At 42.3% G+C, this 17,071-nt stretch overlaps 1 protein-coding gene across 4 annotated transcripts in view; it reads left to right on the top strand.

Moving 5' to 3' along the window:
• sh3pxd2aa (SH3 and PX domains 2Aa) overlaps window positions 1-17,071 on the top strand; it is a 36,840-nt gene that overhangs the window by 9,754 nt on the left and 10,015 nt on the right. For 2 of the 4 annotated variants that reach the window (XM_088302585.1, XM_088302587.1), the window contains exons 3-7: window positions 4,050-4,125; window positions 4,933-5,009; window positions 6,129-6,220; window positions 11,734-11,759; window positions 14,811-14,855. In XM_088302585.1, the coding sequence (XP_088158711.1) occupies window positions 4,050-4,125; window positions 4,933-5,009; window positions 6,129-6,220; window positions 11,734-11,759; window positions 14,811-14,855 (316 nt within the window). Of the gene's footprint in view, window positions 1-3,646; window positions 3,809-4,049; window positions 4,126-4,932; window positions 5,010-6,128; window positions 6,221-11,733; window positions 11,760-14,810; window positions 14,856-17,071 lie in introns of those variants that run through there. The other 2 variants (XM_088302588.1, XM_088302586.1) reach the window with 2 other exon arrangements.

Consider the following 17,071-nt stretch of genomic DNA (forward strand, 5'->3'; position numbering starts at 1 on the left):
GCCAACTGCGGAAAAGAACAAAAAAGAACCTTCTGCGCATCCTCAAAAGTCTGCCTTCTTTTACGTTTGCAAAAAGTTGCTGCAGATGTTCAACCAGTCTCTGGTGGCAAAAAAGGAGGATCCTGAATAAGCTCGTGTCAATCTTGTCCGGTCCACAACGACATCATATGAAGGCAGAGGAGCCGCTTCAGTGTCAGGCTAATCGCTGCCGTGGGGCAGACTTGAGGAAATTGTTCCTCTCTGAAGCCATGCAGCCTCTTAATTTGACCCTGAGAGGGAATCTCCAATATCACATACTCTCGTGGACTTAAGCACTTTTTCTCCAATGCACCCCTGAGACTGTTTTAAGGCCTACCGCTCCATGAAGGTGAAAAGTCACGCTGCACCTTTTGATTGTGGACGGCCCCAACGGCGCCAGTGAGAGCCGACTTGTGTTCCCGTTGTGGAAATTTCACAGATAGCTCAACAGCCGTATTGTGTCCCAGCCACATTACGCCTGCGTAACCGCTTTCACCTGCGCAGAGCGAACACGCCTATGGTCCGCGGCACGAGCTAGTTGCACGGCGGCCACGCCAATCGGCGATGACCGGCCCATCAAGCAATACCTTATCATTTCCTCTCAGATAAATCCATCAGATTTTTTTTTCTTTTCCAAAGCTGAATTTTATTCTAACATTTGTGTTGCACTTATGAATTGTTAAACTAACACCAGATGAGAAACAACGTCCAGCCGTTTTATATATTTAAAAGTACGACTGCGTGAGTATGGATGACAGAAACGGCTAAACTTTAGTGATAGACTGATTATCGGCACAGATATTTGGCTTTTTGCCGATAATCGGCATCGACCTTTTTAATAACTTTCCAGGCCAGTAAATGAAAAGATGGTTTATTTTGGCTCGCTGCAGTGTTTTGTTTTTGAAGTAAACTTTAAAGAGATGTTTGTTTTCATTGAACTATAATACATGTCTCTGAGCCTGGGAGCTCCGTCCACTTCGTTTTCTATTTTCTAAGATCTAAAAAAAAGCTTGAAATTGTTGGAAATCACTAAAGTTGTTTAATAAAACTGAGTCAAGTTTCGGATTATTTATTTATTTTTTTAAATTTCGACACCCTTTTCCCCTTTTTCAACCGACGAATATCGGCATCCATGACTACTAATAATCGATATCAGCCCGGAAAAAAGCACATCGGTCTATCACTACTTAGCTTTCAACTAGTCCACACAGACACACACCAAGTTTAACACAAACCCAATTCTGTACTGCTAGACAGACTGTAATACATCTTTAGAAAACGCGCTTTTCTTTTTTTTTTCGTTTTTCTGTTTTAAATAACCTTTCTACATTTGTATCCCTGTAAATGAAAGATTTCCTTCACTTAATATAAAGTCGTCTGTGATTAAAGGGCTCGCTATTGCGGGGAACAACTCTGGTTTATCATTAACTGTGTCCTGTATCCGCTCAGAGCCAGAGAAATAACTTCCTTCTGCCGCCACGCCCCGCCGAGCGAGCACGCGTGTGCGGTTGCACTCTTTTTGAATGACTGAAAATCACATGGCTGCCGTGTCATGCCGGTCATGAGTTGTTCAAGAGTTTGGACGTTATTTCCATTCGGTACCGCTGAGCCCGGGGTAAACCCTTGCAATCACATGACCACCAGGAGGAAGTCAAGGAATCAATTTGCCGCCCAAGGACTGAGCGCCATCCCCGAGTTGATGCCAACAGACTTTCGCAGCTCCTTATAAGGCTGCGCTATTCTTAGCGCATGTGCTTGGGACGAACAAGGGAGCTGCTGTTTGTCCCACACTGAGAGGCCAACACTTATGTTCTGCTCCACAGGGTTGAATTTCACCGCACGCCGCACCGTTGACTTAATATATGTTATATTTTTAGTTCTCGAATACGACAGGATACAGAAGCATTGTTTGATCAGATGAATGTTGAATGGTGTTTACTTTGATATTTGGGAGATGATTAGGACATTTTTTTGCCAATCTGTTTTGAAAGCAAATATGTGGTCCGATCGTTTAACGCGTCCGCACGCAGGGATTAAATGTCAGCAGCCTTCCGCACAGTCAACCTCAAAGTTGATGTGATGCCGTGCATGACATTAGTGTCAAGACCAATTCAAACGACGCTCTTGTTGGATTTGATCATTCCTGCAATTAAAACTTAATGACTGAGAGATTATCAGCAAACGCACACATATAAAAAAAGCTAACAAAAAAAAACATAAACATGACATTGCGCCAGTTAACTTGTGTAGTCTCTTTGAAAGGAGATGAGCCTTTTTTTTTTTTTTTTACACTTGATTTACAACATTTGTATCAGTGGTCCAGAGCTCTGCCGCATCATCCAATCACATCGCTTCATAAGTCTTCCTTACAACCTCACTCTGCTGGTTACCAAGGAGACAGTGAAGTTAGGTTCTTCAAAGTAGAGCAACGATTTGGCCAGCGTGTCTTTTTTTTTTTTTTTTGTGGTCAAATTTTGGATTCCTGCTAAGGATAATAAATCACCATCTGTGCTTTTCTTCATGAAACGTTCATGAATGTTATTTTTTTGTTCATTTCAAACGTGTGTGTGCGCATGTTGAAGGTCTGTCCTATCAATTTGTCACCTGATGGAAATAGTCCCACCTGTTCTTTTCCATGATCCCATAAATGCCTGGCGGGATGCAAGGATTCCTCTTCTTGCCAGAAATCTGTCGACTGTGACGGGATCATGTGTCGAGGACAAGCTTGAACTTGCTGGCCGCGACTATTTGGAATAATTTACTGGGAGACTTCAAGTAAGAGAGGAAGGAAGGAGGTAGTGTGCGAAATAAGAGGTCGCTTAAAGATGTAGTTGATGTCAAGCCGAATAACGAGTGAGAGCGTCACCAAAGCATTAAAGAGAAAATCAAAACGCCTGCCCGCCAGCATTCCCATCCAAACTTTATCGTACATGCCGGGGATGATTCAAATTAGCAGCTCATTTTGTCGTTTATTTGCTCAAGTGTCAAGGAGTTATTGTGCCTTTCTTGCTGGTCGTCTTCATGCAGTAATGTCATCAGCGCATAGTTAATGATATTTAGTTAATGATATTGTACCGCTTACACTTGTCGTAAAAAAAAAAAATCTCCTGTTTTCCATTTGATTTTTAAGTGATTTTAAAAAGTTTGCTCGTAGCAATTTGACCATAGTCAGTGCCTGCCCAACCCTCTCTCTCTCTCTCTCTCTCTCTCTCTCTCTCTCTCTCTCTCTCTCTCTCTCTCTCTCTCTCTCTCTCTCTCTCTCTCTCTCTCTCTCTCTCTCTCTCTTCTCGGTTTGAAGTCGACACGTCTGTGTCGTTTCACGTAATCCGAGCAGCACTGGCAAAAGGAGACGTGCCAGAAGTTTGTGGGAGTTAAACAAGCTGTCATTTCATCAAAATGCTCCGAGAAGCGAACATGTTGTGAAGCTCAAGTTGGAGGTTCAGTGAGAAAGACAGAAAATGGCAAGTGATGAGGAACAACCCCCAAAAAAAGAGGAGCAACAGAGAAGGAAAATAATGAGTACAATTAAAAATTTGTGGCAATAACATGCTTTTTAAAGCAATTGAGAGTCAAATGTGGAATTTGGTTGGAACAAGGCTGGACGTTCGTTGCAGTTGAACGCTTCAAACTTAAAACATGAAACTGCCGGCTTCCTCTTTTGGTGTGATGCTTTTTATTTTTCTTCCTTTACTCATGCCAGTTCACCCATAGAATCATCCGGAATATCTTGGGAATCCATCAATGAGCAGCAGGGCACGTATTCTTGTACGTTGTTCTTTCACCAAGTGAGGTCTGTGTGCCGATGATTACATGAAAGCGTGACGTATTTCACTCTTACACTCACTCACTCACTCTTTTTTTGGTTTTGGTTTGGTTTCGAAAGACGGTAACTCCAGGTGTTGAAAGCTTTTTCCTCTGTTTTGTTTTGTGATTTTCTATCCACAGATGAGCATTTAAGGAATCCCTTCGAGAACTTGATCAACGGTCACGGCCTATTTGCTCAAATGCCTCTTTTGTTTTCTTTTTCATAGATGCAAATACTTGACAAGTTTCCAATCGAGGGTGGACAAAAAGATCCAAAGAAGAGGATTATCCCTTTTCTGCCAGGTAATCGCCTGCTCTCTCTCTCTCAACATATTCATAATGTATGCGCAGTGCGTCCATGTGAGCCTGTTTGCTCTGCACCGATTCCCCAGCTGACAGGACGCTGTCCGTGACTTTGTAAAGATGTCCTTTATTAGTCCCACAATGGGGAAATTTGGAATTTGAAATTGTAATCTCAAATGCCTTCGTCGTCCTCCCCTATGTTGAGTATTCATCTTTTCGAGGCTTGCTTACCAAACATGAGCTTCTGCATGCACGGATCATTTAACCGCATGGATTAGTGTGTCTGTGTGCACATCCCTGCATCGATCCAAAGAATGCCACGCATGCTTGTCCCCCCGTATGTCACCGACTGATATTCAGGCTCATGCCAAGCCGCAGGAGAGTGGCAGTGATCAATCGTGGCGAACGGCTCGAGTGGCGAAAAGTTCACTGGCTCTGCTTATTACGCTGACGTATTGCGTTGGCTGCATTTTTTTTTTTTTTTTACTCTCAGTTCCTGCTCCCCTCAAGCTCACCTCCACCTTGAAGGGATTCTTTCTCTTTATCAATAAAACAAAACCTACTCGGACTCACTCGTGGCGGCAAATATGGCGGTACCACCGTTCCACTGTTGCCATAAATTGTTCCATTGCCCAAATTGGCGCCATCGTGAAATGTTGAGCGTAATGTTGTTTTCCCGTGGGAGTATAAATACGGGCTGAGAGCCAAACCTTGCTGACATCTCCTGGTGGGCCTGAGTTTTACATTTACTTCAAAGCGTCCACTCAGCCAAAGCGGATTTCATTTGCTCTCTTTGTTCTCACGCAGGCAAAATTCTCTTCCGAAGGAGTCATGTGCGAGACGTGGCCATGAAGCGACTGCGTTTCATTGACGACTACTGCAGGGTAAAGAAACCTTATTGGAGTAGCAACAGTCTATGTGAGGTCAAAGGTCATGGCCCTGTTGTCCTTTCACTCATGGGACTCTGACAATGTGCTGGGAATGTGCAACGGAACAATCATCGACATCCGTGCACATGTGGGCGGGATTTACACTGCTCAAATGCAATTTCATGCGCAGAACCCCTTTTTTGTTTTTTTTTTCAACCGTGTGCATTTCAAATGACACATAAGCGATATGGCTGCGTTTACACTCCTAGAACAATTGAATCCACTCCACAAGCATCAATAGTGGGCAGTGACAATAAAAAAAAAATGAACCAATAAAGCATGAATAACATGAATTTACAAACCATTTCGTTGGCCTTGGCTGACTTGCAAAAATAAATCAAACAAAAAAGCAAGCGGATGCATATGAAAGCGCTCACGTTTGTCTTTATCGCTCATATGCAAATACGCCGAAGCCCCGTCATTTTTACAGTCGCTATAGCGAGCCGGTTGTTTTCACTCTTGGCTTCTTACATCCTGTTGACGAGGCAAACTCCAGAGAGGAAGAGTAATGACCCAATGTTCTCAAAGCATCTGCTCTCCGGAGATTGTGGGATGCCGAGTCCATCCAGCCTTCGGTGCACGGCGAGATGCTCGCGCTCCCATCGAAAGCGCCGGGCTCTTTCAAGAACGTCAAGAATGGAGTTGGAAAGTTGCGCACAATTGAACACAAATTGTAAATTCTGCAGAACGGATTTGTTGCTTACGTTATAGCTATGACGTACAACACCACTTGCATGTCCGATATTGTTGTTGGGAAGCGCCAGAGCATTAAATATGGATGTTACGGGGGTGAAATATGATCTCCGATGGTGGTTTGGCTTTGCACTCATATCAGTGGCAAATGACTTAGTTGTTTGAGTATTCAGATTTTCTTTCTTTCAAAAACTTTCAAATAGCAGCTCTTAGCGCAGCAGTTCCCATGGCGATGCCAACGGGCACCAGGTGGCTCCCAAGGACCACATAAGTCGCCTGTGGGCCTGTTCTAAAAATAGCTCAGCTGTGATGAATGTTGCAGAGGCGATACCTGGACTGTCATGACTCAAGTGAATCATTGTCATCCTTCTCCTTTTTTAGGCGCTTGTGCGACTCCCGCCTCAAATTTCACAGAGTGAAGAGGTGCTCCGTTTCTTTGAGACCAAAGCTGAGGACCTCAACCCTCCTGTGGAGTGAGTATTTCATACCGTGCACGTACGGCAACATTGCACACACACACACACACACACACATTTTTATGTAAGAGCGAGATGTTGGTTGAAGTGTTTATGCCGTGGCGCAGCTGAACCGAGCAGCATGCCAACTGGACACGCCGCTTTTTTGGGGGGGGGGGAGGGGGGGGGGTGGGCGACGTTGAGGCTTAGCTTCGTCACGGTCACCTTTTTGGGCCGTTGACATGAAATAAATGTGGCCTCCTCTCTGTTATCACAGGCAGGTCAGGTGCAGAGATTTGTTTTTTTTCACCCAAATACAAAATTCTGATGACAGCATTTTTGTTTCTCATTATGCCGGTGAGGTTCTCCAGTGAAAAAAAATAAAAATTATTGTATTAAAACCGTGATAATGCAATCACATTTTTTCCCATGACTTTCTTTTTTTTTGTTGTTGTATACAGTTTTTATTATTTCCCATCAGATTGTGCAGCTTCACCTTGCGTGTCCTGACAAAAGTCTCACACCAGTAAAAATCTTTCATGTTCCTTTTTTTGTGCATTCAAGTGTGTCTGAAGGCACACACACGGCACGGATTGCACATTTGTGCGATTTACTCCCACTTCAAATGCTCAGCATCCCTCTAAGTTCAGCTGCTGGATTGTCTCGAGTCCGTTACCGTGTCAGCTTTTACTCCGCACATTTTCTTACAAGCTCATTGAATGATGTGCAAAGGGTGAGGAGGAAGAGTTGAGCGATAGGAAAGTCTAAGACATTTATAATAGCAGGAGACAGGCCCTTTGGGTACTTTTTAATTGGTCGCTCTCTCCTCTCCCAACGCCAATGCCAAGATCACACCGTTCGTTAATAAAATGTTCCGATACGCAGTCCAAGCTCGTCTTTTGTTCAACTTCAGCTCGGGTCCTTTCGGCCTTTTGATCCCCCCCCCCCTACTTTACACCCAAGTGTCATTCTCCCCTACACCCGCTCTCAGTCTCGGTAGGCAAAGTGATGAACACGTTTATTTGACTACCTATTAAAAAAAATGCGAGCGGCGGGGGATTCAAGGCCCCTTGTTAACTCATTTACTGCCATTGACAGCTAAAGACGTCAAAGCTCCATTTTTTTTTTAAACTCGGCTCATTTTATTTATTTATTTTTATTTTACTCGGCTGTTAAGGGCAATTGTGGAATAAATCTTACGTTGGGCAGTGGGCTCGTACATTTGTTGCAGTAAGAAATCGCAGTACCTCAGCTTCATGCTCAATTATTATTTCAATGATGTCACATTTGCAGCAAAGGCAATCACGCTTTGATCAACAGCTTCCTCTTCCTCACTGTCCACACATTTTATCTCGATTCTCTGTTCCTCTTTCATCTCGTTAATCCTTTTTATTCTCTACCCTCTAAAAATAAAATTCCCTCACTGCTGCTGAGGTGTCCTGTTTATGTGCGGAGTGTAATTTGGTGCGTATGGAAATTGCATTTTTCATGTCAGGAGTTGTGAGAGATGAAGCCTCATCAATAATGCGTCCGTGCGCTCGCCTCGCCGTGTCATTTGTGTGACGGACATCAACGTGCTCATTCAAGGCTGAGATGATTTTTATTTCGATGAAATGGCTTTTAGGATCTTTGTTGAGGATATTTGAGGGTCACTAAAGAGATTGTAGTTGTTCATGTAAATTGATTTTACGGCATTCCAGTCTTGTCGTCCACTTCTGCATACTTTGCGGTTGTGAGTGCTTGCGAGACCTGAATGATGATTATCTTTGAAGTTGCAGATATTGTTCAGTCGCTAAAGAATGAATGAAGACCTTTGAATGATGCGTCAATTGAGAAATGGGCCAAATTTGTACGTGTGATTGTTTTCACCTTTCTACCTTTCTCTTTTTTTATATTTTAAAGGAAAAAAAAGGTGCAAATGTGTAAATATGAGTATGGTTTCAATGTATAAAGAAATACACTGATACATTACAATAGAACTGTTGTAATATCTAAATCAGGCGTGGGCAAACTATGGCCCGGGGGCCACATGCGGCCCGTTAAACGTTTCAATCCGGCCCGCCGAACTTGAAAACAAATAAATGAATAAACCTCGTCAATGTCTGATTTTCTAAACATTGTGGTGTGTCAAAGCCATTTTGTCGCAATGCCTCTGTCACGTTGAGGTGGAGGTAGAGGACGACCCAAACGCAGGGAAGCGAGGCAGGGGAAACTTAAGAGGAACTGATTAAAAAAAAAAAGATCATAAAAGTACAAAACAACTGGAAGCAACAAAAACAACGACATGACGAGACCGGCAGGAAGGATGCGGACCTGGACACTGACAGAGATGACTGAACAGGACAACTGACACAGACAATGGACCAACAAGAAGTGAACGCACCAGGGAACTAAATACAAAGACAGTAACGAGACAACGAGGAGCACCAGGACGGAGCTGATTGGTTCACACTCGGGAGTGAGACCACAAGCACAGGTGAACACGATCAGCGGACGAGACAAACGCTAAACAAGGAAAAACATGAAACGAAATACGAAATCAAAAACAACAAATACACATCATGACAGCTTTTGTTCAATTTCCTTTCAAATTAAATGTATTTATTTTCTCTCACGAGGTGAGGTTACCAAAACACTTCATCCACTTTTGAACTCAAATTTACAAAGTGTTGTATGAGACAATGTAAAATGAATACAATTTTAACAAGTTGTACATATTATAATAGTGTATTTAATAATCATTATCTTAAATGGGACATATTTAGCGAGGACAAATGAAAGCGTCAGTCACATTTGTCTTCCATCCTCATCTTCTTCTTAGCGTTATGTCTCTGAAATCTCTCCTTGTCTCCTCCCTTCATCTTCCTCATTCTTCATCTGTCTGTTGCTCTCCATCTGCTGTAAGTAGCAGCGAGGCGACAGACCGACTCAACCTTAATGGATAAGCCGTTTCATCCCCCCTGCCGGGGAGGGATCAATGGCACTCGCTTGAGAGACTGTAGCACAACATACGAGGAGTGTCCAGCAACACTTGAAAGCGTGTGGTCAGCGGAGTTGGAGGCCAGTGGGAGGCGTTTGTGAGCGTATGTTTGTCTGCGAGTGCGCTCACCTGATTGACCCATCTAAAAAAAATGGGCCTATTTCGTTGCTGAATATCAATTAAAATAAAGGACATTAAAAATAAGCAATCAAAGCAATTAATCTTTTTTTTTTTTTACAGTATATTTTTATTAGTATACATAAAGTTTACCTGTAATTTGTGCCCTGCCTTGCAGATGCTTCTCAAAGCATACCATGTTAAAAACGAAAAGACAGTCACTCTGAATTTTCTTCCTTAGGCCAATCTTAAATTAAATTAATAATAATAATAAATACAAAAAAAAGATCTTGCACAGTTTCTTTGTGACGACAGTCCTTGTGCACATGCTTTCTATGCTGACTAGCTGTAGTAAAGATGCCAGACCAACCTGGCTGGTGGCGTGGTGCTACAATTTTAATGATGCATGACATCACAACACTTTGAAGTGTGCTGTGCACAACAGCAGATTACCGGACGAAAAAAAAAAAAAGTAGGCTTGATATCTTGAGAAACTGTCATCATATGCAGAGTATCATGTCAGTCGCAACAGAGCTTTCAAATCTACCTCAGTGTTGTGGTGGCCCACAAGGGGGCGACATTCACCAAGAATGTGGACAAAGACGGCAGGGGAGGAAGTTGAAAAGTCACTTTTGCGTGGGGAGTAAATCGGACATGGCTTGCCTTCATCTCCTCGTCTCATCTATTTCTGCGCACCTTGCAAAAGCTGTAGATGTCACTTCTCTTTTTTTTTTCCCATCAGTGAACCACTGTATCAGTTTGACATCACATGTCCGCTGTGGCTTGAGATGGATGGAGTGAGGCAAGGGGTCACGTCCTGATCCCTATTTGTCCCGCTTCTCTGACAATGGAGCATATTCTTGTTGCGAGCTCACAGCGATGGGAGGAGAGGTCACTAGAAAGGGGCTATTCTTCTGCTCCACACATACATTAAATCATCGGGTGATGTTTGGAGGCAGATGGCGATCAGGCAAAACCAGGGCGCGAATAGTCCAAAATAAACAGCATTACGCATGTTCACATTCACTTCGACTCGATTTTGATTCGTCAATGAATTGAACGTGGACTTTTTATGAGGTGTCAGGAAGCCAGCGTACCCGTAGGAAGCAAAAAAACTAAAACTAAAACTAAATCACATAATGCCAGTTTGAAGAGCAAAGTAAAGGTGGATGAACCCACAGAGTGCTGTTTTAGCGATTGGTTTGATATAACTGCGGAACGTCAGAACCAAATTTATCAGTACACAGACGTTTCGGACTTGGACTTTGGCATTTGAAGACAGCGGGCTCGCTTTTTGTGACCGTCACGGCACGCGGTGTAAAACAGTGCAGAGTCGTCGAACCATGCGGCTGATACAACGGTGCGGCTTTTCGGTGGATTTTTCTTTCACCACTAGGGGCGCTCTATAGTTCAGAAAATACGCCCAATTTTTTTTCTCTTGGATCTGTTCTGTTTTAATGAGCAAAGTCGTTGTCGTGTTAAAAGGCACTGCTTTAGCAATCTGTTTCGGCTTATATACAGATGCGTCTCATAGTCCGGAAAATCCGGTATACATAATATTGCATATACAATTTACTTACTTGCTGTACTTATGGATTGACTTAATCCATCTACTAAACGTTAGCTCATCACTTTAAAGTACGATTCACCCAAATTTCCCAAAAATGTTCAACCCTGTCGTCGGGCTGAATCCTTGCACCTTCAAAATTGTCTCTCTTCAGGAGATCCCAAAAACTGGATGTTTGTTCAACCATTAACTTTGCATTATCAAAGAGTGCAAATTATTTTCAACATTTCCCATTGGCCAATAATTTGCAAAAATAACACCTACACGTGACAAATTTTTGAAAAACGGATATTCACCAAATTGTGACTTAAGAGGTTTTGGCGATATAGAATTTGCGGCCGATGTCATCTGATGAACTCCCAGTATATGTGGAGTGACAAGACGGATCGCAGGGTCTTTACTTCTATAAATAGAAGCCGGCTTCCTCCATCTCTTAACTCAATTATGCTGCCCGAGTCCAAAAGTTAGCGTTGACGAAGCAGTAGGCAGGCAGCAAAAGGCACACATTTGCGTCTGTCGCTTCTCCATGTGCGCTAATCGCATTAACTGCCATTAAGCAAGGCATTTTAAAAGGATCTTCCTCCTTTCTTATGTGGAGGACGCTTGTCTTCTTTGACAGAAGAGAAGGAAGAAGCTGGCGGAGCCGCTGTGGCGTTGCATGACTAATTGTGGATGTTGCGAACAGTCCAGGCGGGTGGCGAAAGTGGTTCGTCCCTCCCTCCGTGTTCCCTCAACATTTGCGGGATCGAGACTTCATGCAAACTTAGTGACGGGTGTTTATCGGGATGTCACAATCAGGCGAGTGCTCGTCTTGTTGTTGAGCGAGCGGCGTCTAACCATGTCGCTTTTGTGTTGCTTCTCCATCAGGGACTATGGCTCCAAGCGCAAGTCGGGTAAGTCACCTGCTTTTCTTCACCATTCTCTTCCATGTCTCATTTTTGTTTTTACTTGGGATGAAAATTTCACCTTAAGATTTAAGAATCACTCATATGAATTCAATCTAGGAGGCCATTAGAGTTTTTTTTCCAATTATTATTATTTTTTTATTTAGGCTACCGTGAGATACTGGGTTTGTGTTTTTGTTTTTGGTCTACTTGATGTGCGTCAGGATTGTCTTCTGTTTCTGGTTCCATTCAGGTTCTAAATATCTTTTGATCGACCAACACTGCGTACCGCTCTTAGCTGATGAGATTGACACTAAAATCTGTGATGTACATTCTGAAGACTGCTGTGTCAAAAATGACCCAATTTTGGTGAAAAATTGGACCGAACTGCTACTTTACACAAATTATTATTATTATTATTATTATTATTATTATACAAGCAGTGATTCCTTTTTTTTTTTTTACACCAATTTAGTGGGGCAAAATATATGCTGTCTATTTTCACGATTAGACCTTTTTTCATCTGTTGCCACAGTGCAATCTGTTTTTTATATAATTTATACCGGAATCGGCATCACTTCCACAATGAATCATGTTAAATGGCATGTACGATTTCTGAATGTGCTTATTTAAAAATATGGGACATTTGCAACTCTTACCAAATTAAATTTCTTTTTTTTTTTTTCCTCACAGCATGACGCTAAGGCTAACAATTATTATATTCTGCCACTTGAGGACATTTTACTGGCCCGGTGATCTTGGCTGGTCGTGAGTCTGTGGGTCAAGATTTCGGGCTCTTATTTCCGTAGACGGCACATGCAGAAATGCTGTCGGAAATGTCCGTCCGTTTACGACATATCGCGCTTGCGTCTTATGCATCCCACAATTTGTTGGCTAACAGTCGGTCTAAACTAACGCATCGACAGCCCATGACTAACTTTCTTGTTCTTATTGCCATAATTATATTTTAGAAATGACACAGCTCTGAAGGGGGACGTTGGGTGTGTTGGGTTGAGACATGATTGGAAGCAATTTACATCGATGAGGTCAGCGGACATATTTATGCATGATATATATGTCGCCAAAAGTTATCAACAGCTGATTCTGTAACCGGCTTACGTTTTCGGCACACCAGTCCAAAATAGAGACGATTCTGTCGTTCCGCGCGGATCGCTGCAACCTTTTCCGCACACAAACATCTCCGTGCAAGACTGTCATTGAGTCCGATTTAAAGAGAATGAAAAGAGATACTTTGATCAGGAATGAATCAAGTCTGCTGCGTTTACACCCACAACGGCGCAAACTGCCCTTATTTAAACACAGCCGTTTGCATGCTCTAAGAACTGACCAAAACAAGATGTAACGTCACGTCACGCTGCTCAATGCACGAGACTTGCGCTTGTCATGAAAATGCAGCCCTTAGAGGAGTTTTTCGAGGGATACTTGAGTGGGTTGAACAAATGCACTCATATAATAGGCAAGTAAAAATGAGGTCAGCATGAAAAATCCCCGCCCCAGGCCAAAAAGAATCTGGATTCTGTTTTTTGTGACGACAAAAGCCACAGATTGGCCTGCCTGCTTTTGGAGCTTAAGCTGTTTTTTTTTTTGGTTTTTTTTTCCCCCAATCTCAGCCTCTTATCTGGGAGGTAAGCTTGGTTTGTCACGTTCTTTTGTCACCTCGTGTCTGAAGTGTTCTTGTTCTGAGATGATGTGCTAAGGATGCGCACCTAATATGGTACCGTCATTTTTAACAGTGTTAAAAAAAAATTGTTTTTTTAAATTTATTTATTTATGTGCGTGTGTGTGTATGTTTGAAGGACTTTAATTAAAAAAAAAAAACATCTCCCCAGTTTAATGGCATTCTCGCCCTAACTTGAAAAAAAAATAAAAAAATGAAGCTTGCATGCGTGTTCACCCGTATAATATGCGCTGTTGGTGAGCATCGAGGTCCAGATCGCAAAGTACTGTTCATATCAATCACATATTGCAAACCAATAAACATCCTTGGGCTTTATTGAGTGGGTGACCTGAGACCCGCTCGAAACCCCCCCCACTGGAGCCGACATGAAACGAAAGCTCTAGTCTAGAAGCTCCGCTAGATCGTGAGGAGGGAATCGGCAGAGCTTACTATTTTAGTCTCAGTCCACCGACAAATGAAAAACACGTTTTCAGCCAACCTGATTGCTGTAAATCCTCAAATAATGGACTCTGGTTTAATCCCTAAGTAGTAAATATAAGCAGAGATATTGATTCAATAGATTATTAGAGAGTTTGATTTTTTTCACAAATCAACACATGAGAATTGGTGAGCAAAAAAGAAAATGATCCGCCCCGCTTCCTGTGCAAATCTGAAAAGCTCCAGAGAGCTCCCGTCACATAAGTCGAAAGCCTTATAAAAACGTCTCGAGCAAACCCTGTGAGGTGATTGCTACATTGGAGAGCTAAATCTTGCTTAGCACCTGAGCTTGTTCTCTTGGTCTCAAGGATACGGCCAGATTTGGGGAAATGCACATTTAAAGGTTGAACTCTGATTGGATTAAAAAAAAAAAAGAAATTGTCCATGTCAACGTAACCTTTGAAAAGCAACCTTTAGGTATGCTGTACCAAATCTTTTGTCCATGGCATTTAAATTCCTGCATGGGGGCTTTAAAGTTATTTTCGGAAAAAAAAAGAAAAAGAAAAATGAGGCAGTGGAGAATTCCAGGGAATTACTTCAGAAGTGACTAACAGCTTGCTTAAAGTCCAAGAAAAGGGAAATAAATTGAAGATGAATCAAATTCATGAGCAGAGATGGAATTATATCATTTGAGCCTGAGCAACAATGGCTAAGAATGGGAGCGTTGTTCGTCAAGTTTTGGGTCACAATGTCAGCGTTCGCCGTCGTTATGTCGGCGATGCCCTCACAAGTTCATTTAAAGCAGTGGATGTAGGAACCGCTCCTTTTTTTGTTTTGATCGATATGCTTATCTTTTTCTTTACCATTCTGTCTGTGTCCATTTTCTTTCTGTCTGACTGAATAATGTTTCTCTGCTTTTTTTCCGTTCTCTTTTACATCTGCAGTATGGATGTACGGCATTACCGACAGCCCAAGGAAAGAGGCGTCAGGTAGCTTTTGTGTGTCTTTGTCGGATCAGTTCGTTTGCATGACATGACGCAAGTCGGCATTTAATGCGCATTTGATCCAAATGCATAAAACGTCCCCAGTCGGATTGAAATTGACAGATTTATTTATTTTATTTTTTTTGTAAAAAATACATCAACATTTTTGCAAATGTGATCTGAACACGCTTCGATTTTATTTTAGTTGCATGGTTTTCCTTGCATATTATCCAGTCTCAAGCGCAAGATCTTCCTTGAATGTTGAATACTATTACAAGTACAAGAAAAGAGGACTTACACTGCAAAATAGTGACATTTTTAGGAACATATAATTTCTTAAATTGAACCGAAATTTGCTCATTTTGCTTTGCTAAGTTATTTTTGCTTAAAATAAAATTTTCACACGAGATAATTCTGCTTGCATTTTAAGATGACTGACCAACAATGGAGGCTCAGGACTCAAATCCTTAAAAGTGCATGAATGGCAGAAAAAAAAGCATCTGTGACAACCGGAAAGTGTGGATACTTCCCCATCAAAGAATTTCAGTTACTGTCGTGTATTTGAAACGAATCCAGGAGCGAAATCGAATAAAAATTGAAGAATGAGACTACCTGCACTAATGTACGCATGTGAACGTACTGACTCTCGAACGCATGCTTGACTGTGTTTGTCAGTTTGCCCTGTCGGCTGCATCCCACTTTTAGATTTTGTTTTCTTTTTCTTTCACACTTCTCAAGACATCCGATCAACATGCGCTGTCATCAGCTTCTCCTTTCGACCATCTGCTAAAATTAAACACGCCTATGCAGTGAGTCCTCCAAAAATGTTGGCCACTCCTGCAAAAATTAAATTGCCAAAAGGGTCACATGAAAAACTGAAGTGCTCAAATCAGTGAACTCCGCCGCCACAAATGGTCCTCTATATGTCAGTGCTTCTCAATTATTTTATTTTACCCCCCAAGCAAGAAAAAAAATAAATTTGCGCCCACACCCGACCACCCATTCTCTGCCGCAATTATAAATAATAGCATTTTCATTGCAAAACAAACGCACACTGGAGAGTTAATACTCAAGAGGCAAGGAGAGCGCCACCGCCACCTACTGGAGAGGATGTGCAACTACACTTTATTGCAGTACGGCGGAAAAAAAGAATGTTCCCCAGGTCGCATCGCCCATCACAAAATATCAAACGTAACAAAATGTCAAGTGAATTTTGGTCTCTGTTGTGTTGGATTCCCCAGCGCTTGGAGCTCTTGTATTTCATCGTATACCCCCTCCATCTTTTTTTGTCTACTTGATGTTGATTAAGGACAGAAGGCCTTATTGGTATTCTCTGCCTGTTTCCTCCATTTTTATGGTCGACAGAATGAAAATCAGTCTTTATCGTTAATCATTGAAGCGCACGCTGAGTTGAACAGTTTGAAAAAACGAAGAAATGTCTGCAAGGAAAATGTGATTTTCTCATTTTCTTTGTCGCCGGCATGTCCAGGGACTTTTTTCTTAGGCTGCTCATACAATAGTGTACTGGACATATTTATTTCAGGTATAGTGCTTTCCATAACCGTGAAGATGTTTTTCTTTAGTTGAAATAAATTAAGATTTTTTTTCTAATATATATATATATATATATATATATATATATATATATAGTGAAAATGTAAAAAAATAAAACTGAGATGGAAGAAAAGTCTAAAACAGAAAAGAAGAAAGTTTTTCTTCTTTTTTTTCCCCGCAGTCCTCTCATGTGTTTCTATTTAAGGCCAACATGTCGACGAACACGATTGGTGTGTTTGCCCCCCTCCCTGTCCGGGACCGGCTCCCGATTGCCGGAGAGGGGAGGCCTTTCCTCTCAGCCACACTGTTGATTTTCTATTCCCTGGCCAGTGTTCCCCTCAAACCGTTTTGCGAGTCCCTTTCATTTGCTCTTTTTTATTTGAGTGTCCATCTTAAGTTGGTTTGAGGTCGTACTTCCACTTCAGGTGCCAGATGCAACTTTTAAAAATCACCTTGCTGGGTTTGCTCTTGTTGTTTTGATCGCGTTCTGATGCGCCTTCGCTCTTCGCAGTCGGCCGGAGGTCGCGTCAGCCATATGGCCGAATGTTTGCAACTATGCGGTCCGATCGACAACTCATTTTGCGCTCGGCCACGAGGGAAACGCGACGACAGCGTGCCGGGGTGGGCGGATGGCAGCGTACCGCGTGCGCAGAGGCAGGAATGCAGTC

The sequence above is a fragment of the Idiotropiscis lumnitzeri genome, chromosome 8 (assembly GCF_059441095.1).
Source record: "Idiotropiscis lumnitzeri isolate Australia: NSW breed Sydney's pygmy pipehorse chromosome 8, RoL_Ilum_1.0, whole genome shotgun sequence".
Taxonomy (NCBI): domain Eukaryota; kingdom Metazoa; phylum Chordata; class Actinopteri; order Syngnathiformes; family Syngnathidae; genus Idiotropiscis; species Idiotropiscis lumnitzeri.